This window comes from Sprattus sprattus (assembly GCF_963457725.1).
Source record: "Sprattus sprattus genome assembly, chromosome: 15".
NCBI lineage: Eukaryota > Metazoa > Chordata > Actinopteri > Clupeiformes > Clupeidae > Sprattus > Sprattus sprattus.
In genome coordinates this window covers 31693491-31720990 of record NC_137913.1, presented here as the reverse complement: position 1 = coordinate 31720990, position 27500 = coordinate 31693491, and the positions used below count along the sequence as shown (strand labels likewise).

The 27500-nt window shown below is 43.5% G+C and overlaps 1 protein-coding gene across 1 annotated transcript in view; it reads right to left on the bottom strand.

Moving 5' to 3' along the window:
* pi4kab (phosphatidylinositol 4-kinase, catalytic, alpha b) overlaps positions 1-27500 on the bottom strand; it is a gene marked incomplete at its 3' end in the record, with an annotated part of 108199 nt that overhangs the window by 7620 nt on the left and 73079 nt on the right. The window contains exons 31-43 of the mRNA XM_080851963.1: positions 23614-23741; positions 19223-19381; positions 18752-18903; positions 16267-16374; positions 13077-13204; positions 12388-12546; positions 11982-12061; positions 11149-11348; positions 10215-10305; positions 9558-9725; positions 2476-2529; positions 2118-2238; positions 1785-1914 (exon numbers count right to left, since the gene is read on the bottom strand). Of these exons, the coding sequence (XP_080708089.1) occupies positions 1785-1914; positions 2118-2238; positions 2476-2529; positions 9558-9725; positions 10215-10305; positions 11149-11348; positions 11982-12061; positions 12388-12546; positions 13077-13204; positions 16267-16374; positions 18752-18903; positions 19223-19381; positions 23614-23741 (1678 nt within the window). The remainder of the gene's footprint in view (positions 1-1784; positions 1915-2117; positions 2239-2475; positions 2530-9557; positions 9726-10214; positions 10306-11148; positions 11349-11981; positions 12062-12387; positions 12547-13076; positions 13205-16266; positions 16375-18751; positions 18904-19222; positions 19382-23613; positions 23742-27500) is intronic.

The following is a 27500-nucleotide window of genomic DNA, read 5'->3' as shown; positions in this document are numbered from 1 at the left end:
AAAAATTTAAGAGACCACTTCAAAATGATCAGTTTCTCTGGTTTTACTATTTATTGGTATGTGTTAAAGTAAAATGTACATTTTTGTTTTATTCTATAACCTACTGGCAACATTCCTACCAAATTTCAAATAAAAATATTGTCATTTAGATCATTTATTTGCAGAAAAATTACAATTGGTCAAAATAGCAAAAAATATGCAGTGTCTTCAGATCTCGAATAATGCAAAGAAAACAAGCTCATATTCATTTTTAAACTACACAATACTAATGCTTTAACTTAGGAAGAGTTCAGAAATCAATATTTGGTGGAATAACCTTGATTTAAAATCACAACTTTCATGTGTCTTGGCATGCTCTCCACCAGTCTTTCACATTGCCGTTGGTTGACTTTATGCTACTCCTGGCGCAAGAATTCAAGCAGCTCGGCTTCTTTTCATGGCTTGTGACCATCCATCTTCCTCTTGATCACATTTCAGAGGTTTTTTTATGGGATTCAGGTCTCAAATTGGGCTGGCCATGACAGGGTCCTGATCTGGTGGTACTGATATTGAACCAAAGCGGACTGGAGGGTCTTCTAGTTCGTCTTCTCTGAGGAGTCCAATTTTCAGCTTTGCCCAACACATGGTCGTCTGATGGTTAGACGGAGACCTGGAGAGGCCTACAAGCCACAGAGTCTTGCACCTACTGTGAAATTGGACTCATCAGAGAAGACGAACAAGACGACCCTCCAGTCCGCTTTGGTTCAATCCTTATGGTCTTTTACAAACCTCAGCCAGGAAAAATACAACGTTGTCCCGGAATAAAAACTTGCTTCCTTTTGCTCTGACAATTTTTTACCAACTCTGAGAAGTGTTTTTTCCAGCAGGGCAATGCTCCATGCCACACAGCCAGGCCAGTAAAGGTGTGGATGGAGTACCACCAGATCCGGACCCTGTCATGGCCAGCCCAATTTCGAGACCTGAATCCCATAAAAAACCTCTGAAATGTGATCAAGAGGAAGATGGATGGTCACAAGCCATGAAAAGAAGCCGAGCTGCTTGAATTCTTGCGCCAGGAGTAGCATAAAGTCACCCAACGGCAATGTGAAAGACTGGTGGAGAGCATGCCAAGACACATGAAAGTTGTGATTTTAAATCAAGGTTATTCCACCAAATATTGATTTCTGAACTCTTCCTAAGTTAAAGCATTAGTATTGTGTAGTTTAAAAATGAATATGAGCTTGTTTTCTTTGCATTATTCGAGATCTGAAGACACTGCATATTTTTTGCTAGTTTGACCAATTGTCATTTTTCTGCAAATAAATGATCTAAATGACAATATTTTTATTTGAAATTTGGTAGGAATGTTGCCAGTAGGTTATAGAATAAAACAAAAATGTACATTTTACTTTAACAAATACCAATAAATAGTAAAACCAGAGAAACTGATCATTTTGAAGTGGTCTCTTAATTTTTTCCGCGGCTGTATACAAACACGCACACACACACACACAAACACACACAATCACACACATGATCAACTCAAACAGAAATCCAATTCACAGAAAATAATAATTCAAAAAGAAACAATAACTAAATGTGATCAGAAACCAGATCCACATGTGAACAGCATGTCACTGTAGAGAGGGAGGAGAGAACAGAAAGGCAAGCGAGAGGGGAGAGGAGAGAGGCACATCTGGATAAAAAGGAGAGGCACATCTGGATAAAGCGGAGAGGCCCATCTGGTAAAGAGGAGAGAGGCAGTTCAACTGTTTAAACAGAAAATCTGGATAAAATGGCCGTACTTTATGGTGGCTGACACATTGGTGATCTTGCTGAAGAAGTCAAACTCGCGCTGGTAGAAGTCCTTGGCAGGACCAGAGAGAGAGCCAGTGATCTCCTCGACCAGCTGCTCCAACAGCTCCCCAATGTCAGCTGTGAAGACACACGTACGGACACGCGCCCACACACACACACAAAAACACGCGCACACACATACACACATACAGTTACCATTAACTGATCGTCTACAAGATATGCAAATTTGAGGCTAATCGGAGTATATCTATTTTTATTGTGTATATATTTAATAGAATGATAATGTGTGTGTGTGTGTGTGTGTCAATAATGATGCTTACGGTCTTTCTGATGTCCCTCTTCATCTAGGAAGATGTTGGTCTTCATGTTCCAGATGAACTGGTGAGCCAACAGCTGAGACTTCTGTGCTGCCCACAGTATGTACTCTCTTACATAGCCCATCTACACACACACAAACACACACACACACACACACACAAACACAGAGACACAGACACACGCACACGCACACACACACACAAACGTAAATAGCAAATAGAAAGCACATATATACACACAGATTGATGTGCATTGAGACACAGCCTTAGAGAGACCCAGACATTTATTTTTTAAGTAGTACATAGAAATGAAATATGATATTCTAATATGCAACGTAATGTGATGTCATGCCGATTGTACCTTGTCATAGCGGAGAGCCTGCACAATCTGAGGGATGTAGAACAGGATGGCATCCTGGGAAATGATAAACAAACAAACCAGTCTCCGTTTTTATACTGTGCTACTCATCTATGGTGAAGATATCTTGATCTCAACTCAGTTTGTGTGTACTGGAATGTTTGTGTGAAAAAGGCCCAAGGTCAGAAGTCTCTGTGAGTGTGTCTGTGTGTTGTAAGAGTGAGTGTGTGTGTATGTATGTATGCCTGTGTCTCTCTGAGTGTGTGCGCTGTAAGAGTGTGTGTGTGTGTGTGCCTGTGTCTCTGTTTGTCTGTGTGTGTGTCTCTCTGTGTTGTAAGAGTGGGTGTGTGTGTCTGTGTCTCTCCGAATGTGTGTGTGTGTGTGTGTGCATGTGTATCTGTGTGTGTGTGTGTGTGTGTGTGTGTGTGTGTCAGTGGCGGTCCGTGCATTTCACGACTAGGCCTTCAGCGATGTCCTACACGACAGTTAAACTGAGTGAATCCACCTCTTAATACCATCATTATGACGCCATGGCTCTCGAACCATATTTATACAGAAAGGCAGTATAAGTGAGCATTTAAAGGCACCGTATGCAACAATTATGCTTCAGGATTAGGGTTAGGATAAGCAGTTTAACCTTAAAATAACAGCTTAAAAAAAATTCGGGCGCTACAATGACATTTAATATGGAGAATCGCGTCGTTGCCATTGGCATAGCAGGCATATAACTGCGTTATGTAGTTTTACCTGCCGATGCCCGCCGACCTGACTTGTTTACCTTCTGCCGATCTAGTAAGTAGCTTATTTGCCGTCTTGCTTAGTCTTGTGTTGCACTTGCTTGATGTTGTTGACTGTGTAAGGACAGTCGTTGAGTAACTAGTTTGTCATAATGACAAAGTCAGCACATTTCAAGAGATTTCGTTAGTTTTAGCTGCTAGCATACCTTTAGCGAATAGCTATTGTTGCATACGGTACCTTTAACATAGTCGAGTACAACAGACTTTATTAATATTTCCGGAGCATTTAAAATCGTTTACGCTCTTATCTCGCGGAAATGTTGACGGATTTACAAATGACTTGATTTACAATCGTCATTACCTTGGTAATAATTCTGGATGCTTGAACATGTTGCAATGGGCAGCTTAATTGTGTATCATGGCTATTGTGTATCAGTCATTTTACATCAATTGGCGAGGCATAATTGTTCTTTCTTTTCAATATAACTTAAGTTGCACATAATAAAACTGAAGTTGCACATGATTTCCAATCGGGTTGGTTTGTTAAACATCTTACATTATGATTTCGACAGGAAATTGCTGACTTTATTGCCAATGAAGATGCCATAATTTTGTGCAGCTGCCTGCTCTATTGAACGCTCCCTTGAAACGAGACCTGTCAGAGACCTGTCAATGTTATTTTCATATGAAAACCCATGTTTATAATTCTTCATAAGCATGTAGTGCCATAAGAAATATCTTACGTTTATAACAAACCAACCCGTTTGAAAATCGGTTGAAAATTGAGCAAGTTCTGGTTATTTAAAAAGTACCACTACCAACACAATGTTAAGGGGGAGTGAGCTATTCCGTCTCAAAATGGCCGAATTGTGCGGACATTTGACTCCGTCGGCCAGCAACGCGGGCAACTTATCTAGCCTTTATCTAAGATATCTATGAGCTAGCAGGCCTCAGGGAAGATTTCTTGGAGCCTGGCAACACATGATAGCTGAAATATGATTGGATGAAAGCTCTAACATAAATAAACAACGCTGGAAGCTATGAAATGAAGAGGATGGACTATGGGGAATAATTGAAAACATATTTATGAAAAGAAAATTTAAATTAAATGTATTTTATTACATTTATTTTCTGATGATGTTTAGGCCAGCAGAGAAGGCCTTGCTGGCCCTGACGGACCACCACTGGTGTGTGTGTGTGTAAGTACTAAGTACAATCTGGCATTGTGGTACCCTAACAACCATCATCCACACTGCATAATGCACTCCAATCCCACCCAACATTTTGAATCCATTGCTCATATTGTGAATGGCTGTAATAAGTACAAAGGACTTTATACTGCATGCCAAGACCGCATTGTCGACCTCATTGCTAGTACTGTTAATGGAGTATTCCCCCCAAATGTGTCATTGTACGAACACTCCCGTATAATACCGGATTGGTTTGACAGCTCTGATGATGTGTTTTGCAACATCCCTAACACCCCTGATGTCTTTTTCTTGGACAAGGTTAAAAGGGAGGTAGTAGTCCTTGAGGTAGCCTGTGTCTATGACCTCTACATGGACATAGCCTTCCTTGACAAGTTGACCAAATACCAGCCCACTGTTGCTAAGATGAGACCTAGGCTATACATGTAAGCTGGTAGTATTGATATTTGGAAGTCTGGGGCATGTCCATAAGCTTTCGGTCAGTGGGCTACGACTGGCAGGACTTAGTTAGAGACAATCCAAACAACTAGTAAAGTTCTGCTCTGTATCAGCTGTTATAGGTAGGGATGGGTATCGTTTGGGTTTTATCCGATACCGGTGCCTGAACCGGTACTTTTTTTTTTAAAGCAAGAAAGCAACGATTGACGACATTTAAGAAAGGCTTTTTCATTGCCAAGGCAATTTTTTTTCTTCAAATTGAACAATATATTAACTGTTTCTTTTGCAAAAATATGAGCATAATTGTATTGCATTATTTTGTTTGCATTTATTTAATGAAATTTCACCATTTTATGATTTGTTTATACCTATCTTTTCTACCTTGTTTATAGTTAAACTTGTTACCTGAACACACTGAGTACGAGAAAATGTGTACTGCCCCTTTAAGAGCCTAGAAAAAAGTTTTGCGGTCATCTCCGTTTATTTTTTTCAGTCTGTCTGTTCTGCCGTTGACTTTTGCCTTCTCTCCCCTCGTTACACACGCAGTTGTTTTGTTGCATTTGCTGCACATAGTGATGTTTGAATCTTTTTGTGCTAAATAATGCAACACTTTTGCCAGTTTACCTTTCGATTTTTCTCTGTTAAAAGGTTAATGGCTAGTTCTGTTTGTGCTTGCTCTGTGAAATGCTGCCTGCTCTTCACTTTTTCCTATACAACCGGTACCTACCCGGACCGAAATGTCACGCAGATTTCGGTGCTTCCTTTCGGTGCCTGAGCCGACTGTCATAAGATTGTTGCTATGAAAACACCAATGAGCGTGAGCAACACAGGACAGCGTTGTAAATGGACCACGAAATGTGCCTAGCAACAAAATACAAAAAATTTCATATCGTACTTACGCCACTACCGGTACTACTAGTTAGCTGTCCCTAGTTTTCCACTGTTTTGGAACCAGCCTCCGTGTTTCATGTTTGCAGCCTGAAATTAACCCTGTTTATAAGACAACATTATACGTAACTTTTGTTGATTTAACTGCATGATTTGTTGCGGCTATTTATTTAAATCGGCTCAGGCACCGAAAGGAAGCACCGAAATCTGCGTGACATCTCGATCCGGGTAGGTACCGGTTGTTTGGAACCGGTGCCATATAGGCCGTAAGGTGAACACGGTTTTCGTTTCAGCCCGTTCCACTCACTGGCATCTACACAATCTTTAGCTTATAAAAAAGAACGAGTCGTGGTTAGTTACCAAAAAAAAGTTTGTCGCTGATTTTCCAGTCGATTGTCTATATGGCTTTGTTTTATGCAGAACTAGAGACTTCAGAGCGTAATAAGATTTTTGTCGGGAGCCGTGCCACGGTTCGACACGTGATCATGCTACACCAATGAGAAGGCTGCATTTGTCAACAGAATGGAAAAATGGCGGCTCCCGTGTGGTTAGAAACAGGAGGAAAACACCGAACATCCTCAAAAGTGGGCTAAATTAATTCTAATTAGTGCTGTATACATAGCCGCATCTAATAATAACAATGAGGCAAATATACGATAATGTTATTTTTATGTTAAGTCATTTACATCAAGTTTGACATACATGGGAATACACATTACTGATGATCTTACATGGACTGTGAACACCCAGCACACCGAAGAAATCAAGGCAAAGACTGTACTTCCTACATCAGCTGAGGAAGTTCAGAGCATCCGCACCCATCAGCTGTGTGTCCTGACAGCATCACTTGGTATGGGAACTGTACAGCCTGTGAGTGCAGCACCGAATCATCAGAGCATCTCTCCATATTCTGCAGGAGACCTACAAGAAAAGACTTACCTACCAGCGCCCAAGGTATTGTAAAGGATTCCTAACATCCTGACCATGGACTTTTCAACACACTGAGGTCAGGCAAACTTCTCTGCTGCTACAAGACCAGAACAGAGTGACTGAGGAGGAGCTTCTTTCCTCAAGCATTCCTTATCCTGAACACACACAATGACTATAAAACATCCTCTATTTGCCAACCATATCCAGCAGGTGATGGAGCACTTATATTTTGTTTGAGACAGGACCTCATTATTGCAGCCTGGTAGTTTTCCCTTTTGCAGTGCTGATGGAGGGCATCAGTGGTAGGGGGAATGGATAATTCTGGCAAGGCTGATGATGTCATACAGAAAGCCTTGTACCTAGCTTCATTTACATTATCAGCAGCTGGCTGATCATATAAGTGGCATACATACTGGCAAAGAAATGCAAATGTTGACTGCTCCAAGTTAAAGTTAGTACCTAAACTTTTAAAAGCCTTTAGGTACTCATCTTTCTCACATGCAACAGAAAATGTCTTTCTTTTTCCTTTGCCATAAAAGGCACTTGTGGAGTCACACCCAGAAAATGTTTGAATTCCGATCAAGGCTGAACACACACTGGTTCCAAGAGCTGATGACACCTTGGTAATGTCAATGACACATGTCCTGTTGCCAGTCCCTGTGAAAACATATAAAGTGCATGGCAAATCTGTCTGCACACTTACAGCAATGACTGCCACATCTGTAGATGCCAGACAGTGGAGCGGGTTGAAACGAAAACAGGGTTCACCTTACAGCCTATATGAGGATGTGCATGTGTGTGAGTGTGCACACACTGGGCACCTTCACGAGGCTTCTCTCCAGTCTTCTCTTCCACACACACACACACACACACAAACAGAGTTGAAGACCTTGTAAATGCTTTCCCACATAGTATGTTTTTGCATATGAAATGAATGCCAGTGAAAATGCCTTTACATATTGTATACATTTATGTGGACCTTCCCTGCCATGTACTATCAGGTGACGTTTTAAAGACCCAGCTTGTTTAGAAGTTTTTCCACATTGGCATGAGTATCAACATATGCATTTGAGAAGGGCAAACTTCAGACTTCAGAATTCAAGCATTTACGTGGCTTTTCTTCACTGTGCAACCGCTGATGGCATTTCAGACTTGATGTCCTAGTGCAGTGTTTCTCAACCACTGGGCCGTTGCACTTATCATCCTTATTACTACTGTATTTTGTGCTGTGTCTTATTGATATAATGTATTTAACCCTTATTTAATGTTAATCACAATTACAAACGAGGGTCTGACAGGGCTTACAATTAGGTGGGAGTGCTCCAGATCAATGAGGAAAAGTCAACCCCCTCGCTGGATTTCTAAAGTTGGGATGATTATTGTATTTCTGTAAGTGTGTGTGTGTGTGTGGGAGAGAGAGAATCTGGGAGTGGAGCTGTAATGTTATAGGGGAATGAGGGTTTATTGTTGTGAATGAAATCACACCTGTGAGTGTGTGTGTGCGTGTGTATGTGTCGATGTGGAGTGAAATGTGTGTGTAGCCTACTGTATGTGGGGTGTGTGTGTTTGTATGTGGAGTGTGTGTGTGGTTGTTGCCACCTTAAGTTTTTGCCCATTTTCTTAAATCCATAGTGTCAAAGTTAGTTAAACTCGCAGGCAAACATAGTTTTTGCAGGGGCAGCGAACCAGCTCAAGGATCACCTTTGGAGCTGGTGGAAGTGACATCCAGAGTCATAATTCTTGTCTTTGTTCATCTGTCAGACGATGTCCTCATTTCTTTGTGATTTCTAAGAAATACTCATGACATTCTTACAATGTTGCATGGAATTGTTTGTGTATCATCTAAGCCTATGATTTCTCACAGTTAAGATCACCTCAGCTGACGTAGGAAGTACAGTCTTTGCCTTGATTTCTTCGGTGTGCTGGGTGTTCACAGTCCATGTAAGATCGTCAGTAATGTGTATTTCCATGTATGTCAAACTTGATCTAAATGACTTAACATAATAATAACATTATCGTATATTTGCCTCATTGTTCTTCTTGGACGCGGCTATGTATACAGCACTAATTAGAATTAATTTAGCCCACTTTTGAGGATGTTCGAGTGTTTTCCTCTATCGTTAACGTTGTTTTTAACCGCATGGGAGCCGCCATTTTGCCATTCTGTTGTCAAAAAGCAGCCTTCTCATTGGTGTAGCATGATCACGTGTCGAACCGTGGCACGGCTCCCGACAAAAATCTTATTACGCTCTGAAGACTATAGTTCTGCATAAAACAAAGCCATATAGACAATCAACTGGAATTTCAGCGACAAACTTTTTTTGGGTAACTAACCACGACTCGATCTTTTTTATAAGCTAAAGATTGTGTAGATGCCAGTGAGTGGAACGGGATTCATTTTCTAAAGGACTTTTCGTGCTTCACCTTGCGGCCTAATATTGGTACCGGTTCTCGGTACTAACCCTAGTTATAGGTAGTCTTACTGTTTGGCGTAAGAGATGTTTCTTGTACCCATGAGTCACTAAGCTGTATTCAACCTCTGAGAAATGTTTTAATCCTTCGATTGGTGGATTCAAATAAATAATTTAAATGTGTGTGCCTGTGTCTCTGTGTGTGTGTGTGTGTGTGTGTGTGTGTGTGTGTGTGTGTGTGTGTGTGTGTGTGTGTGTGTGTGTGTGTGTGTGTGTGTGTGCCTTTGTCTGTGTGTGTGTGTGTGTTTGTGTGTGTGTGTGTGTGTGTGTGTTTGTGTGTGTCTGTGTGTGTGTGTGTGTGTGGTGTGTCTCTATGTGTGTGTGTGTGTGTGTGTGTGTGTCTCTATGTGTGTGTGTGTGTGTGTGTGTGTGTGTCTATGTGTGTGTGTGTGTGTGTGTGTGTGTGTGTGTACCGGTGGAAAGGAGCGCAGCACTCTGACGGCGTACTGGGCAGTGAGGGGGTGGGGTGGGTACATGCTGGAGAAGTAGGAGAGGCCGGTGGGAGGGTCCGCTGCCGCCCAGCACAGGATGTGACTCAGCTCTGGCGAATCAGCATCGATCGTGTGCCACGTCACCAGGAACTGAGGCATACGGACAGGAAGTTACACAACACAAACACATGCAGTATATCACTGCAATGCAATGCACACACAAACACAAACACATACACTATATCACTACAATACAATGCACACAAAAACACACACACAATGAAGCACAATATAATAGAAATACACAAAAAACAGAACAGAAACAAACACAAATACAACATAGAAACAATAATGCATTAAAAATGTTTGGTGTCTGTGTGTGTGTGTGTGTGTGTGTGTGTGTGTCTGTGTGTGTGTGTCTGTGTGTGTGTGTCTGTGTGTGTGTGGGTGGTCATCACCTTAACAGCCTCAGGAACATCACTAACTGGTCCAGGGTCCAAGCGTGTGTCTGCGTGTGTGTGTGTGTGTGTGTGCTCATGCATGTGTGTGTGTGTGTGTGTGTGTGTGATCATGTGTGTGTGTGTGTGTGTGTGTGTGTGTGTGTGTGAGTGTGTGTGTGTGTGTGTGTGTGGTCATCACCTTAACAGCCTCAGGAACATCACTAACTGCCCCAGGGTCCAAGCGCACCAGTCGAGTCACCTCTAAGGCGATCACATCTGTGTTTTTAAACCTACAGAGGGATTCGAACGAGCACATACAATCCAACAGTAGTTATTATATATTACACTTTGTATTTCATTTAGTTTCAATACATATATTATATTATTTTATCATAATTTTCATTAATAAATGGAACCTCCCAAAAAAACTTAAGGGGAAGTGAACTTTTCACACAACTGATTATAGTTCCTTCTATCAAGAAATTCCCCCAGAATCCTCCAACAGAATACAGCAGACACTGTCAGGTGGAGATGCCTGATCTGTCCTGAGTTACTGTCTTCTTCAACAGAATACAGCAGACACAGGTGGAGATGCCTGATCTGTCCTGAGTTACTGTCTTCTTCAACAGAATACAGCAGACACTGTCAGGTGGAGATGCCTGATCTGTCCTGAGTTACTGTCCTCTTCTGCCAGTATGATATACCTGGACCTGGGTCTGTACAGATAATAGCCCAGAAGAGGGAATCACCTTTGCAGTGTAACTGATGACAGTAGGTATATCAGAGAATACCCTTCAAACCACCTGACCTAGTGAGTACTGTGCTGGCCCAGTTTGGGGCCCAGATCAGGTAGATTTGGACCTGATGGATCGCTGGATGGTCAGGATGATTAGGGGCCGGTGTCCACCAAACGTGTTTTTGTACGCTAGCAGCGACTATTCTAAACATCTTTTCTGTGTAACTCAGCACAAACAGCGCTGCTCTTAGGTTGTCAAGGGAACCTCTGTTAGGTTGTCAAGGGAACCTCTATTAGGTTGTCAAGGGAACGTCTGCTTGGTTGTCAAGGGAACCTCTGTTAGGCTGTCAAGGGAACCTCAGTTAGGTTGTCAAGGGGCCCTTCTGTAGGTGGTCACCTGGCGGGGAGCTGCAAGGCCAGGTACGGGGAGATGCTCCAGGACAGGTTGACGTGGTCCTTCCACTGCTTCTCGCTCAAGCTGAGGTACTTGGACCTCCAGTTGGCGATGCTGGTCTCCACGGACGGCTCCGCAGAGATCACCAGCTCCTGGGTGGACAGCGGGTTATACCAGGTGGTGAGGCGCTCTATCTCACTGGCCTGGTGTGGAGAGAGATGGGAGAACCACACGGTCAAAGACAGAAGAATAGATTCATCACCTTTAGAGGAAAATGCATATTTTTTCTCCACTAAAAACAATAAACTTACAGTCTTAAAGTCCAGTTAATACACATTCCTAATAAATCATAAGGCATCACTGGAAAAAAAAAAGTATATTGGATGAGGAGTCAGGATCTCCTTTGGCATTCTGGCCATCTACTGGTCTGCTTTGCACCTCAACCTCAACCACAACCAAGCTCAAAAAACAAAGTTGAACCAATTAAGCTGCTTGCAGGTCTCAGTCTTAGGAGGCAACATGGTGGTGTTCCCTTCATGAGGAGCTTTATACCAGCAGGGCTACCACAACTTAAATATAAAGCATTAAGCCTGGACGAATGTGGGGGCTTCAGTTAGGTTGCCATGGGGACTTCTGTAAGGTTGTCAAGGGGACTTCTGTAAGATTGTCAAGGTGACTTCTGTAAGGTTGTCAAGGTGACTTCTGTAAGGTTGTCAAGGGGACTTATATAGGGTTGTCAAGGGGACTTATATAGGGTTGTCAAAAGGACTTCTGTAAGGTTGTCAAGAGAAAGAGGAAACATGGTGGTGGTGTTCCCTTCATGAAGAGCTTCGTACCAGTAAGGCCAGAAGCAGTGTTCTGCGTTTCATGTAGTATTTGTGCAGCAGGGTCCCCCTGTTGCTCTTCTTGGACAGACCTAAAAGACAGAGTGAGACATACAAACAAGAGCTGACTATCACATCCATCCTTTATAAACTATCATTTAAAACTGGATATCTGATGTGCGTGCGCGTGTGCGTGCATGTGCATTTGTGCATGTGTGAGTGTGTGTGACGTGTGTGCATGTGCATTTGTGCGCGTGTGTGTGTGTATGTGTGTGTGTGCATGAGTGTGTGCATTTGTGTTTGTGTTTGTGTGTGTGTGTGTGTGTGTGTGTGTGTGTGTGTGTAAGTGTGTGTGTGTGTGTAGTGTGTGTGTATATGTGTGTGTGTGTGTGTGGGTGAGTGTGTGCATTTATGTTACCTGATTTCTTTGATATGGTGGAGAGACCACTGGAGAGAGGGTAGGTGTTGATCCAGCCCTGATTGGCTGGCTGTCTTGAGCCCATCGCTGCATCTAGACTACTGCGGGAGTCGGTCACTGCCATCACTGACAGGCTGTTCACACTCATCTCCTGAGGGTCTGCCACACACACACACACACACACACACACACACACACACACACACACACACACACACACACACACACACACACACACACACACACACACCACCATCTTTATCATCATCATCACCATCAATGCTATCACAGAGAGACTGTTACTGAGGGACGACACACACCCACACAAACGCCAGCTTTATCATCAACATATCATCATCATCATCATCATCATCATCATCATCATCATCATCATCATCATTATCATCAATGCTATCACAGAGAGACTGTTCACACCTATCTCCTGAGGGACGACATACACACAAACACACACAAAGACACACACACACACACCATTTCCATCGCCATCATTATTAGCATCACAGACGACTGAAATGACACTATCATAAGAATCATCTTCATCATCATCATAATCAAAATAATCCACATGAAGACAGTGAAGGGGTCTCAGGTTAGAAGCTGGAAAGCTGGAGTTAAAAGGTGAAAGGTCAACATTCTCAGGTGAGGAAGCAGGAGTAGGGGGCGTGTACCTGGTGGGACCAGCTGATTGGCTGTGAGGTACTTCTTGTCAGAGAGCAGGCTGGCATAGAACTTGGTCATGATGCTGATGTCCTCCCGCAGGCGTTTCTCAGTCTGGGTGGGGAAGCGTGGGCTCACACTGGGGGGAGAGACCATCCACATGATGTACAGTGGGGAAAATAAGTATTTGAACCCCTGCCGACTTCGCAAGTTTGGCCACTTGCAAAGAAATGTGTGATCTATAATTGTAATGGTAGGTGTATACAATTTGCAAGTGGCCAAGCTTGTGAAATCTCAAGGGGTTCAAATACGTATTTTCCCCACTGTAGGAGTCAGATCCAAACAGACTATCCAAATGACTCATGTATCCATCTGATGGAACTGGAATTATTGTTATTATTATAATAAGACATTTACTGCTTGCTCTGTATCTGCAACTTACTCTAAATGTGTACTCTGTCTGTCTCTCACTGAGGTCCAAATGCAATGACACGCTCATTCTATGTGCAGAACTGTTTAAGAGTTGGGACAGTAGAGAAAGCTTACGGTGTGCGAGACCGGCTTTTATTGTACTTGCTGTCTGTTACTAGATTGGTCAATTGGTCATGGTATCTCTTAGGCACTGATATCCGGCACTATGGCGAATTGTGTAAGGGATGGAAGCCTAGTCCTAAAGGATAAAAGACTGGTTAAAATGATATAACATTTATAAAAATTCTCGGGATACCAACGTTGTAGACTAACGTTGGGTCTGAGAGAATCACACGTCGGTGGTCCAGGCTTGTAGCGCTGTACAAGCTTGGAGTAAGTCTACCATCGGGGTGCTCTTGTGGGGGTAGCTAGGTGGACCTGTTCGGATGTGTTTTTAAGTGAGCTCTATTTACAACTCTGCACATAGAAAAAGTCCCGTTCGCTACAATTGACTTATACTATTCATTATAAGGACCAGGACGAGTCAGTTTCGGTTGGTTTGTTTCAGCGTGCTATATGTTTGTCTGTCGCATGTTTTATGTTCATTGTGTAAGCCTATGTGCATCAATCTGTGTTGTCTTTTCTTGTTAAATGGGCAACTTTGCCGATCAGCAGCGACTGCGCATACTCAAACAGCACTATCTGGCCCATTGTCTAAATTTATCAAACTTTTGCCAGTAAGCAGGAGTGAAGACCTTTAACAAAGCCTTCATCCTTGCTGTGTATGTTTAAGGTACATGGAAATAAGATGCCTTTTCGGAAAAACATACGTAAATGTATAGACACATTAGCTGGGCCCACAATAGGAATGCCCCTTTTAAATAAAAACAAATGAGTTCGCTGTCCGAAAGTCAAATCACGCCAGTGAATGTTAAGGAGGCAGACATCTGCTAACTCTCTGTGTTGTGTGATGCATACATATTGCAACCAGGTTATTAACTTCTCTTGTCTTTGTTTCCCCGCGAGTCAGTCAACGCGTGTCCTGAGCGAACAACTGCACGCGCGCACACGCGCGTGTGTGTGTTTGTGTGGGCTGGCCAGCCGATGAATGAATGGACTTGCACGACTCAATTCCACTCACCGACTGAGTGAAAATATACCATGACATACTTGTTACCACCGACTTTTGACTATTTTGTTTATTGTCTGGAAAATGACTTTTGACTGTTTTGTCTGGTATGATTTAAGTCTGACAATGCCTTGCTTTGACCTGTATTTACTTTTCAAAGGTGATAGCATCCAAGCTATCATACAGGGGATTTGAAGGCTTGTTGTGACTTATCTGCACTATTTTATGTTGTCTTTTGTTTGTCCCACCTGTATTCCTTTTTATTTTATTTTGTCAAAGTCTTGTGCTATTTTGTTTCCTGTATTCCTTTTTATTTTATTTTGTCATAGTCTTGTGCTATTTTGTTTGTTCCAACCTTCCATTTTATTTTACCATGCCGTGTGCCTTCACTCGTGAAGTAGTCTTGCAGTTCCTTTACCAAACACCCCTCCCCCTCCCCCATATCACAGTCAAATGCAAATGCTTGAATGTTCTCCAAACACCTCATGCTGTTGTTGGTTTCTCATGTGAGACTTGATAAGTACCCGAAGCCAAGAATTTCAGGACCCTGAGATCACCCAATTCACTTCAATTCCGAGGAGAAGATAACCCCTCCCCTGCCCATCTGCAGCCATCAACACACCTTATCTAACACCTCCCTGTGTCCCGGGGCGTTTTTGGCTCCGGCTGAGGTCATGGACTGTCCAGCTCTCCTCAGAGATACACACACTCAGCCTAAACAAAAGGACTATTGACAACCCTGTGACCACAATGGAAACCTGAACTCATCAACTGGCCATCCACGTGCTTGGTGTTCCTGATTCAGCACTTCTTGCCATGGTAGAGACTACCCACCCAGAATACATGGCAGAAGGACTCTGCATATGGGCTCTGGATGTTTACAAGATAACTACTGATGAAACTGCAAAATAGATATTCCACTGTTAATTTGTATCATCCCTATCTGTAACATATTTCGATGTTTCCTGCCCTGATTGGCTGTTGCCTGGTTGTTATTGTGTGAGCATATATATGCTCAAATGGGGGACTGATGGAACTGGAATTATTGTTATTATTATAGTAAGACATTTACTGCTTGCTCTGTATCTGCAACTTACTCTAAATGTGTACTTTGTTTGTCTCTCACTGAGGTCCAAATGCAAATTACATGTGACCCCCTCCTCCCCCCTCTTCCTGCTAGAGTCCTTGTGTCCTGGCATCAACCCCATCCCCCCAGAGGTGAACCCCTCACTGTACCCCCCCCCCCCCTCTTCTCACCTAAAGGGTGTGGCTCCCCCCCCCCCTTCTGTACTGTGACCTGACTGAATGTATAAATGCCATTGCGTTCTGCTATCAAGCATAAACCTCCAGAAACATGACTTCGTCCTCCAGTCCATTCTTCAACTTTAGCGTGCTTATTAACACATCACTAAACACCAATGACTATAACTGCCACCAGGACGAGGTTAACCTCACTGCAGACTATCCACATGACAGAGTCTAAAGACACTAAAAGACCATCCAAATCAGCGTAAACTAATGTCATTGCACATAGCTGACACCAGACTGAAATCCAACCTCGCTACCAACCTTCCATCTGAAGTGTGCGTATCTGCATACATCTTTGTTTGTGTGTTTGTGTTTGTGTGTTTGTGTGTTATGCGCACGCGCCTGGGTTATACCTGAAGTAGTCGAAGGCTGTGGAGTAGATCTTCTCTCTCAGGACGTTGCGAATGGTGGCATTGGTGACAACATCAGCATGGAGCAGAGTAAGGCCTAGAGTCAGGAGCCTAAAACACACACACACACACAACCTAAATGTGAATAAGAGCGTGTGTGTGTTTGTGTGTCTATATCCATGTGAGTGCATGTTTGCATATGTCTGTGTGCAGTGGCGCCTGCAGCCGTACGCTCTGTGCGTACCTTCTGCCACGCGAGAAGAAGAAAAAGAGAAAGAGTCTGAAATTATGCGCTGAGCCTGGCAAGTGCACAAGGCACAAACAAACGAATAGTGATTAAAGCACAAACAAACGCTTACAAAAGTTTTCTGACACACGCTGTTCCCAGCACGACGCATGCATTGCCACTGTAATTCAATATTATGAACGCATATTACAATAAGGAAACTGCAGACAGAGGGCCGTGCAAAAATTGCGGTAGGCCTAGTCATTTGACTTTATGATCAGCATATTCAGGGTTTGCTTCAGTATCTTACGCCCCTCCTCCTTATCCGACAATCAGGGACGTGCAGTCATAGGAGGCAGGGGAGGCAGAGCCTCACCTGTCATTTTGAAAAGTTAAAAAAAAAAATATATAAAAAAAAAATAAAAATAATAATAATATATATTTATGTATTATAAAATAAATATTCATATTTCTCTAGTTATCTGTGTTACGAGTGTCATTTCTGCATGATTTCGATCATTTCGAGCATTTTTATTATCAAAATCGCTGAATTTGTGCATTTCCGGTTCCCAGTGACAGTGATCAGCCAATGAACATGCACGTGCCGTCAAGGGAGGCAGATGCATTGCTGTCTATGGGCAGCTGAGCCAGTGCCGCACTAAAGATTGCGCAATCACTCCAAACTGGGTTTAACGCATGCGTGCCCAAGCGTAGAACCTTTGAGTTGAGATCAAAACGCATTGAAAAATATTGTTTAGTGAGGCAAACAGTACCACTGCTTCAAGAAGGGAGGCGAGCGAGAGCGCAATTGTCGAGTATATTTTGGTTCTAAAAGTCGGTCTTCTTCTACACTTGCTTGTATTGCTAAGCTGAAGCAGTTCAAAACTGGACTTGCAGTCCAAACGTGAAATGATTAATAATGGGAGACCAATGGCGGAGCTAAAATGTTTGCTTCAAACGACGGGACAGAAGGTATTGACATTTGCAGTGGAGTGTTTCAAGTTTCCCAACGGGACATATTCATGAAAAGGACAACGGATTTCTACTGAACTGTACACAACAGAGTGGATTACTTTGGTTTCACCTCAAATTGACGGTTAAGAGCTCCAACGAAATGCACCAACTTTAAATTATACCGGTCAGTAGAACATTTCGGTATTGTGTGCTATGTCTGCGGTGTTTAACTGTTTGCTTGTTAATACGTTGTGTAAATAAATATGTAATTGTTTTTTTTCTAAACTGCGAATTCAAGTGTCCGAGTTGTGTAAAAGGTAATTTAAATTAGCATCCCACCCATATTTTCCCTAGACAAAATGAAATGAGCCATATCATTGGTGGGAGGGCTACATATGCTACCTTGTAACTATTAATATCTTATATCTTAATAACTATTGAGCCGCATAACTACAATAAAAAAAATGATCGCTTAAAACGAATAGTATTAGACAATAAAACATAACGTTTTTTCAGTTCTGGTGAGATGACAATTTTTAAACCATAAGCATATATACATGTATGATGTATATACATTTCAATTTTTTTAAAACAACTAGCAATCGGAATGACGTAATCACTTCCGGTTTCTGTGCCGCACCAGCTGCGAACCTCACGGCATGTCACTGCCGACAATGTATGGCAGGAAATAAAATCGGAGTACGGACAACTAATGGCCGTTGAGTATGCAGAGCTGGATCTGTGGAAGCAGCTAAATGAGTTACAGCCAAATCGCAGTGAGCTTTGTCAAGCCCTGGAAAGTTCGGCAAATTTCTACCCAAACATTCATTGCGTCTTGTTGACAATGCCCGTTTAAACAAGCGGTCATTCAGTACAATCTTAAGACATATAGAAGTACGATGACTGACCGGACTTGTTCTCATGAATATTCACACAGATTTGGAAATCGACAGTGAAAAAGTACTAAAACAATATGCAGAAGGAGAATTAACTTAAATTATAAGGGCAATACGTTTTGGCTGTAACCCATTATCTGGGCGTGAGTGTTAATGTGCGTGTTTGTTTTTTTTGAGGGGGGGGGGGGGGGGGGGGGGGGGGGGGGGGGCGTTGGTGGCTCTGTACGTACCTCAAAAAAAAAATCTGCAGGCGCCCCTGTCTGTGTGCATGTATAACTGTGAGTGTGTGTGTGTGTGTGTCAGTGTGTAAGCAGGTTCATGTGAGTGTGTGAGTGAGTGTGTGTGTGTGTGTGTGTGTGTGTGTGTGTGTGTGTGTGTGTGTGTGTGTGTGTGTGTGTGTGTGTCAGTGTACCTGAAGCGGGGCCCTATAGCAGCAACGTGGCGGTTGAGGCTACTCCTGGCTCCCCCTACACTGAGTGACAGCGCCCTCTGCAGGAGGCTGATGAACATCTCCACTTGATCAGCACTGCAGTACTTCGCAATCTCAAACCTCTGCACGAGAAACTACTCACAAACACACACACACGTAGGTTCATACACATGCACATGAATGGACATGCAGGTTCACAGACACACATACACACACATCCATAAAAATACACATCCAAACACAGACACAGACACAGACAGACACAGACACACAGAGAGACACAGACACAGACACAGACACAGACACAGACACAGACACAGACACAGACACAGACACAGACACAGACACAGACATAGACACCAATCTAGAACGAGTTCAGGTGTTGGCATAATTAGTTTACGGTTTATTAAGCTTTGGCCTTTGAAAGCCCAGAGGCATTGTGGGTAATCTGACCTGAATCCAGAGGCAGTGGGGCGTGACCTCAGGTGGGCGGGGCACAGGCTGGCTCTCCTCTGAGGCGGCCAGAGGGTCGGCCTCAGGCTCCGCCTCCGAGAACAAACCCATCCTCTGTTCCACGGTCATCTGCCAGGCACCTACCATCTCACGCATGAGCTACACACACACACACACACACACACACACACACACACACACGGAGAGAGGCAGACGCACTCAATATCACACAAGCGAAAATAAGTGCTGCCATACATGTGCTGGAAAATGCTGTCATAATCTGATATATTAAAGCTGCAGTGTGATATATTGAGGGGACAGTGTGATATATTAAGGCTGCAGTGTGATATATTCAATTCATTTCAATTTTATTTATATACAGGGGTGCACATAACTAGTACGCAGGTACGCATGGCGGCAAAAATCAAGAATGCGTAATGCCACTTGAGTTACTACCCGCCTTTGCGTACTGATCTCATCTAACACACATGCTGCTTGAGAGCTTGTCAACTACTGTCAGCGATGTCCAAAAAACAACAAACATTAAGCAGCTTCTTTGGCGTTTCACCACCTACCACTGCACAAAAACCAAAATTATCGGGCCCGTGCACGCTGTGATACAGCCGCGAATGATCACCATTCCTGGTCGATGGTGGTTATTCCCCCGAAATATCCGTCTAACGCATACAAACAGAATTTCCCGGGAAGGAACCTGCGAGGGGAGGGGGGGCGATGTGTTTAGCTTTCTCACCTCCCGCTGACAGAGGTGCAAAATGCTCTTATTAGCATATTGACTGTCAGCAGTCTAGCCACACACACCCTGCTGCAGCCATTGGTTGAAAACGACAAGGAATTGAATTAAAACGTCTTGTGATGAGACGGAATGAGATTCTGTCTATTGGTCAGCTTTCAACTGACAAAACCCGAAGGCTTACTCTGATATTGAGATAGTCATTTCGCAACTTGGGACATGTTTGCCACTCGTGAATATCTAACCTGTGTCTTTTCAGGTAGATTTTGAAATCTTACGCAAGCTTCGCGAGTTTCGAACCTGCGTTCAGGTTTCTGGTGCTGTGCTCTAGCCACTGAGCCACCTTGCCGGTACAGATGTCCTCTAGTCGGTGCGAGCAACTCACTGGTTTATCATTCCCCCCTCCTCTGGGGTATTTCTCTTCTGTTACTGGAGCTTCTGATCTAGTTATAGTTAGTTTTAGTGAGAATTGTTTAGTGGACTTATGTGAAGTTTTAATTATGTTCACTTAAAGGCGCCCGAGGCAACATTAGAGGCTTGAGACTCGAATAATAAACGTTCAATTTCTAGTCTTTTTTACACGTAGTAAGTTTCAATAACACCATACCATTACATATCAACATTCAAGGAGCAAAGATGAGGCGTCGTTTTGTGGTGAGAACTGATAAAAAAAATCGCCTGGCTTCTATTTTCCACGGTAGATTGCAGGTTATGCTAGAAATGGCTTAGCATGTGTGGGATGGGGAAAGATAAAACCTTTCCATCCAGCGGAAAATGTAGCTAATCGGAATCTGTAAGTGGTTTCCAGATATATATATATAGTTGATCTGTCTTATTTGACGAAGCAGTGAGTTAGCTGTCTTTCAATATCTCTCGTCGAATTATCTCACATGTTTACGGTGGTATGTGTTTAAAAGTTTTAACTTAGGCTATGTGCTATGTGTATGGTTCCTAACTTATCTATTATTATTTCACCTTAATGTTCTTGAGATTCGTTTCTGGCATGTAATTCTACAGAGGCTTTCACACCAATGTGGGCTTCTACGGCAATACACAGGGTCGTAAATCCACCGTGGTAAAGTTGGTTGGAAGTTGGATATTCAACAGACATTCGGACACCCGTATGTTTAGGGACCATCAACAAATTACACATTTAAAATTTAAAAAGTCAATAGCTTTTCAACAACATGAACTAAAAACATAAAAATTATGTTGAACTGTTCAAAATGTATGCATACACATTGCACAGCCTTTAGTTTTTTCATTTTCACTTCACACTATTTTCAGTGAATTTATGAAAGTCTGAAACTTCAATAGCTTTTTGGTCATGTGACTTATCATCCTCAAATTAGTTTCAGAGTGTTCATTGACTATGTATACATGTTGCACAGCCTTTAGTTTTTTCATTTTCACCTCACACTATTTTCAGTGAATTTTTGAAAATTTGAAACTTCAATAGCTTTTTGGTCATGTGACTTATCATCCTCAAATTAGTTTCAGAGTGTTCATTGACTATGTATACATGTTGCACAGCCTTTAGTTTTTTCATTTTCACCTCACACTATTTTCAGTGAATTTATGAAAGTTTGAAACTTCAATAGCTTTTTGGTCATGTAACCTATCCAACCAACCAACTTTACCACGGTCGTAAACCCCACATTTCATGCAGTGTACAAAGAACGCCAAGTCGAGCCAGAGAAGAAGAAAATAAGACTTTTTTCGGAAAAGTGGCTCCAAGATGTGCAGTGGCTTGAAGCTAATGAAATGTGGTGTCAAATTTGCCGGTCACATCCACATCTAGCCGACAAAACAGTTGCGTTTTATAAAGGCTCAAGTAATTTCAACCATCCTTTATTTGATAAATATGAGAAGAGCAAGGACCACACGAATGTGGCGCAAGCCATAGCTAATAAACAAGCTAGCCAAGAAGAACTGTCCAGTCGCCCTCTTAGCAGATGGCGAAACAAAGTGAATGAAGAGCAGCAGAAAGCTCTGTTAAATATTTTTCTCCTCGCCTTCCATAAAGCTAAACACGCACGTCCCATGTCTTCATATTCTGAGGATATTCCTTTAATGAAGTGGCTAGGATTAAATGTCCGAGGTGCATATCATTCACGTGAAAGGGGCACCCGGATAATTCAGAGCATTGCTCGCACCATCAGCAGGGACTTGCGAGCCAAGTTGCAGGCTGCTGAATTTTGGGGGCTGCTTTTTGATGGATCTGAGGACATCACAAAAACTGAGCAGGAAATTGTTTACATTGTGTCTGTGTCCAGCTACGGAGAATTTACCTCGGACTTTATCTGACTAATTGAACTGGGTGCTGACCGAACCGCGCAGGCCATAACCGACGGACTTTGAAGAGAATTGTGCAAAATCAGCTGATCACAACGTTCCTTACCGTGAGACATTTAATCGCTCTATGGTCAAGCTGCTGCAGTTTTATTTACAAAAAGGTGGCGCAATAAAAACTGCTTCACTGAAGAAGCTGTGTGAAGAAAATGGGATCTCCTTTGTCAAACTGGGTAAGTTTCATAATATCAGATGGCCTGCATGGAGGCATGAAACACTGAATATAAATATCCAGACTGATGCCAGCCATTAAAATGCAACTGGTTACGAGTGATAACAGTGACTTGCAGCATATCTGCACAGAGCGTTTTCAGTGCTTTCTGTCAAACATGCTTGACATTGGCAACATTTTGAAGACCACATCCATTAGGTTTCAGAAGGAAATCATTTCTTAGTATTTGATCCTTCGACATGGCGAGACTTGTGACTTGTGAGAGGGGATTCTCACATCTCAACAGTACCAAGTACAGATCTCGTCTGTCACATGCTCGCCTCTCAGCCCTGATGCACATTCACCTGTCAAAGCAGACCACAGAGACATTTGTCCCACAGCAAGCTGTTGACCTGTGGATGGAGACAGCTAATCGGAGGCTCAACCAAGGACAGGGAGGTGCATCTGCAGCATCTTCATCATCTACCATGCAGGAAGCTGAAGCAGAAGATAGTGGGGGCGACACTGAAGAGGACAGTGAGGAAGACTGCACTTTTTGAGATCACGCTACATGTGGGGTGAGTACCAAAAACCATCACCTGGTACTCACCTGAGTAACTCACTGAAAAAGTTATGTGCACCCCTTTATATAGCGTCATTACAATACAATTGTCTCAAAGCGCTTTACAGAGCCCAGAGCCTGGACCCCTTAGTGAAAGCACAATGGCAGCAGGGGCAAGGAAACACTCCCTGTAGTCAGGAAGGAACCTTAAGCAGAACAACGGCACATAAGGGGGACCCATCTGCCTAAGGTCGGCCGGGTGGAGATAGGAAGGGTGGGGATGCACTGTGCTCATAGGGTTACTGTTACAGGAATAAGAAGAGTAGGCATAGAGAAACATGTCGTGGTGGCAATAATATATATTGTATATAAATGCTAGCATAGGGTATGGGGTAGAGTAAGTGCAAAGTAATATATTATGGGTTAGCTGTAATGTTACATGGTTAGAATCCTACCAGCAACCTACAGGGTTAGTGAAGGCATAAAGTGATGAATTGCAGGAATGAGCTGATATATCACAGTTGCAGTGTGATATATTGATGGTTAGCTGTAATGCTACATGGTTGTAATTTTACCGGCACTTCCATTCCATCGCGAGCGGCCAGGACCCACTCCCAGCAGGCGATGGCCGTCTCCATGCCGTGCTCAGTGAACATCTTCAGTGGGGACCAGCACAGATGGTGGAGGAGCTGAGGGTCACAGTCTGGGCAGGGGAAGGAGAGGCAGAGGGAAACAGGGATGAATGGGTGGATAGAGGGATCAGGGACGGACTGGCCATCGGGCATACCAGGCGTTTGCCCGCTGGGCCGACCTGCAATATGGGCCGATAGTCCCGAATTTTTTATTTATTTATTTTTTCCCATATAATGGTCTGACCGGCTGGCCCACGAAAGTAGTTCATGAGCGGCCCTATTGACACTGGGCTGGCCCAATCACATCCCCTGGGCTGACCCAACACCAACCCCTTTCGATTTGGACCTGCCTACATAATGCATTAGTACGGTAAACAAACTCCGCGTGGCCCATGGCCTTGACATGCTTGACACGCGCACGCTAGTCTGCGGCCCATTGGCTGTCTTCTTTAGTGACTTGGGGCTCGTCCAATCATATCACCAAACACCTTCTACCTTTAGCTTGGTCGATGCACAGAAACGCACGTTTCGTTAGAATACTCCAGTCCAAAATGGAGAAAAAGCGAAGAAGGGGTGCGGAGAAACTGCAAGATAAGAAGAGGCTTGCTCTTCAAGCCAACGCTGCCAAATGTGCCAAAATATCGGAAATGTTTGCCACGGCAGGGCCGTCATCAGCTCCCGTGGATGACATTGATGCTGGTGGCGACAGCCAGGGAGATACGATACAACGACCTACGGTAGGCTTACTGATCATGAATTAAAACGTCTCTAAAATATGTTTGACTTAGGACCTATGTTCTATGGCCAAGTTCGTTTGCATTGTAAATACAAGACAAGTCTGTAGCTGTTGCTAGCCCTCAGCCTACTCTACTCTGAAACAGCCAGCCGTTAGCCTACACTCTATGTTGTGTGTTTGAGTGGTGGGCTAGCCCGTTAGCCTATTGGTGCGCGGTGCCATGTCAATGTTCCGAAAGCCCAGTATTCCCAAACCCTGGTATTCCGAAAATATGCCAATTTGTCCAGATACCGAATTATGATAGCCCGTTATACGCTGCGCCCGTTATACGCTAGTGCCACCTCATTAAGCGCGTTTCCTACAGGAGGAAATAGACTCCCTTCTAGGAAAGGGAGCAATACGGTCTGTAGGCTACCTCTCGGAGACGAGAACAGGAGGTTCTTCAGTTGCTATTTTCTGGTTTCCAAATAAGGACGGAAAATATCGACCGATCTTAGACCTCCGTATTCTAAACAAAGCTTCAAAGTGTATGATGTATATTGTATTGTATTGTATTGAATTTAGATTAATTAAGACCACCACCTTAACACACAAACTCTTGTTGAACTCATAAAGTAGTAGGTTCAGTGACGTGCGGTGAGACAGCTGTCTTCTGTAGCTTCTGCGAGCCCGTGAATCAATGTTTCGTTGGAATCATGATGTAACGTTGTTGTAGCGGGAATTCAGCAATGCTATTTTTCTAATTGGCAGGGCATATGTATGATTCTAGACTTCGCTAAGCACTGAAGCGACTGAAAAGGTGAATTTTGATCACATTCAGCGAAGTTGGGGCAGCTGTGGCCTACTGGTTAGGGTTTCAGGCTGGTAACCGGAGGGTGGCCGGTTCGATCCCCGACCAGTAGGAAAAATGTGGGCGGGGGAAGTGGTAGAGCACTGCTCTCCCATGCCCACATCCACGGCTGAGGTGCCCTTGAGCAAGGCTCCTAACCCCGATCACTGCTCCCCAGGCGCCGCTGAAGGCACCGCTGAAGCTCACTGCTCCGGGTTAGTGTGCTTCACTGTGTGCCTCACTGTGTGCTTCACTACCCTGGATGGGTAAAATGCAAAGACTAAATTCAGAGTTTGTGTGTGTCACTATCTCTGCCGTTAAAACAGTCACTAGTCACTAGGGCTCCATTTCCATGTTAACAGGTAAAACGGGAGAAAAATAGGGCGTCTTTAGGCCGTCCTGCCTAAAAGTAGGGCGTCCCATTTCTTCTTTTTTTTTAGTAGACTATAGGGCAGACGCCCTGCTAGCTAAAAGCCTGGTTGGTGTAGACATTCGAGAGACCAAAAAGACTGAAAAGGTGTGTTATCGAATTTAGTGGGCCGGTCTGGTTCAAAATGCCCGGGCCGATTTTTTGTCCCAGTCCGCCCCTGAGAGGGATGAATGGGTGGAGGGATGAATTGGTGAGTGGAGGGATGAATGTGTGGGTGGATAGAGGGATGAATGTGTGGGTGGATAGAGTCAGGAATCTTCAGGGTTGACCAGCATAGGTGGTCCAGGAGTTGGAGGTCATAGGAGGAGAGAGGTGTGTGTGCAGGTTGCAAGTTGCAGGCAGTGTTTGTTGCACTGTGAAAGAGTGCTATAACAGATCTCGGGTGTGACATGCAGCTGTCCTCACTCACCAGAACTAAAAAAGAAAACTTTCGACTGATATCTCCATAAGTACACTACCAAACTAAATAACAAACGCCAGCATTACTAAACATATCTTCTCCCTTTCTCTTTCTCTCTCTCTCTCCTTCCATATCATATTGCTTATGCCTATAATAACACTGATAAAATAGCCATATTGCCTACTGTTAAATCTACTACCCAAATGTATCTCCCTATCTGTTTCTGAAAATGATGTCTACTTACATAAATGTTCTCTCTCCCTTATAGCATGCTCCAATCGCTGATGGAAGTGGAATTATTGCTCCTTACCCCCACCACTCCGCATCTACGCACATGGACAGCTGAACTCTACCCACTCACTTTCTTCCTTTTCTTTCCCTTTTCTTTCCCTACTAATCAAGACTATCTCCGCTATGGGACGCTGCTGTAGTCTCTCCATTTGGTCTACCTGGAGAAACCATCGGCCAATCGCACCCACCGCCACTGCATTGCTGTGTATAACCCCTGTTGCTTCCTTTCCCCTTCTGCCACACAACCCTCCCCCTTCCCCCCTTCCCACCTTCCTGTCTCCACCCGGCCGACCTCAAGCAGATGGGTCCCCCCTTATGTGCCATGGTTCTGCCTAAGGTTTCTTCCTACCTAACAGGGAGTTTTTCCTTGCCACTGTTGCCATTGTGCATGCACTATGGGGGTTTAGGCTCTGGGCTCTGTTAAGCGCCTAGAGGCAATTGTATTGTTATGGCGCTTTACAAGTAAAATATAATATAATTGAATTGAATTGAATTGAATTAAATTGAATTGAGAGAGAGAGGGGGAGGGAGAGATAGAGAGGGAGAGCCAGAGGGGTAGATGGATGGATGGATGGATGGGGAGACCAACATCTTCAGGGGGGACCAGCACAGATGGTGGAGGAGCTAGATAGATGGATGGATGGATGGATGGATGGATAGATAGATAGGTAGTTAGAGAAGTGAGTGGTTAAACAGACAGGAAGACAGTGAGAGAGAGAGAGTCACATGGATGGATGAATGGATGGATGAGGAGAGGGATAAAGTAACACAGTTGGGCAGACGAGGAGAGTGTGAATGACCCACTGCTGAAGGGTAAAAATGTCAAGCAGCCACGTTCTTATAGATAAGAGGAGCGGCCATCTTGAACTTGCTCTGTGTAAACACATCTGAGTTGATGTGTGTGTTTGTGTGTGTGTGTGTGTGCATTTGTACAGTGGGGAAAATAAGTATTTTAACCCCTACCGATTTCGCAAGTTTGGCCACTTGCAAAGAAATGTGTGATCTAGAATTGTAATGGTAGGTGTATTTTACCAGTGAGAAACAGAATATCAACAAAAAAATTCAGAAAACTGCATTTTATAACATTTATGACTTTATTTGCATTTGATGCAGAAAATAAGTATTTGAACCCCCAAGCAAACAG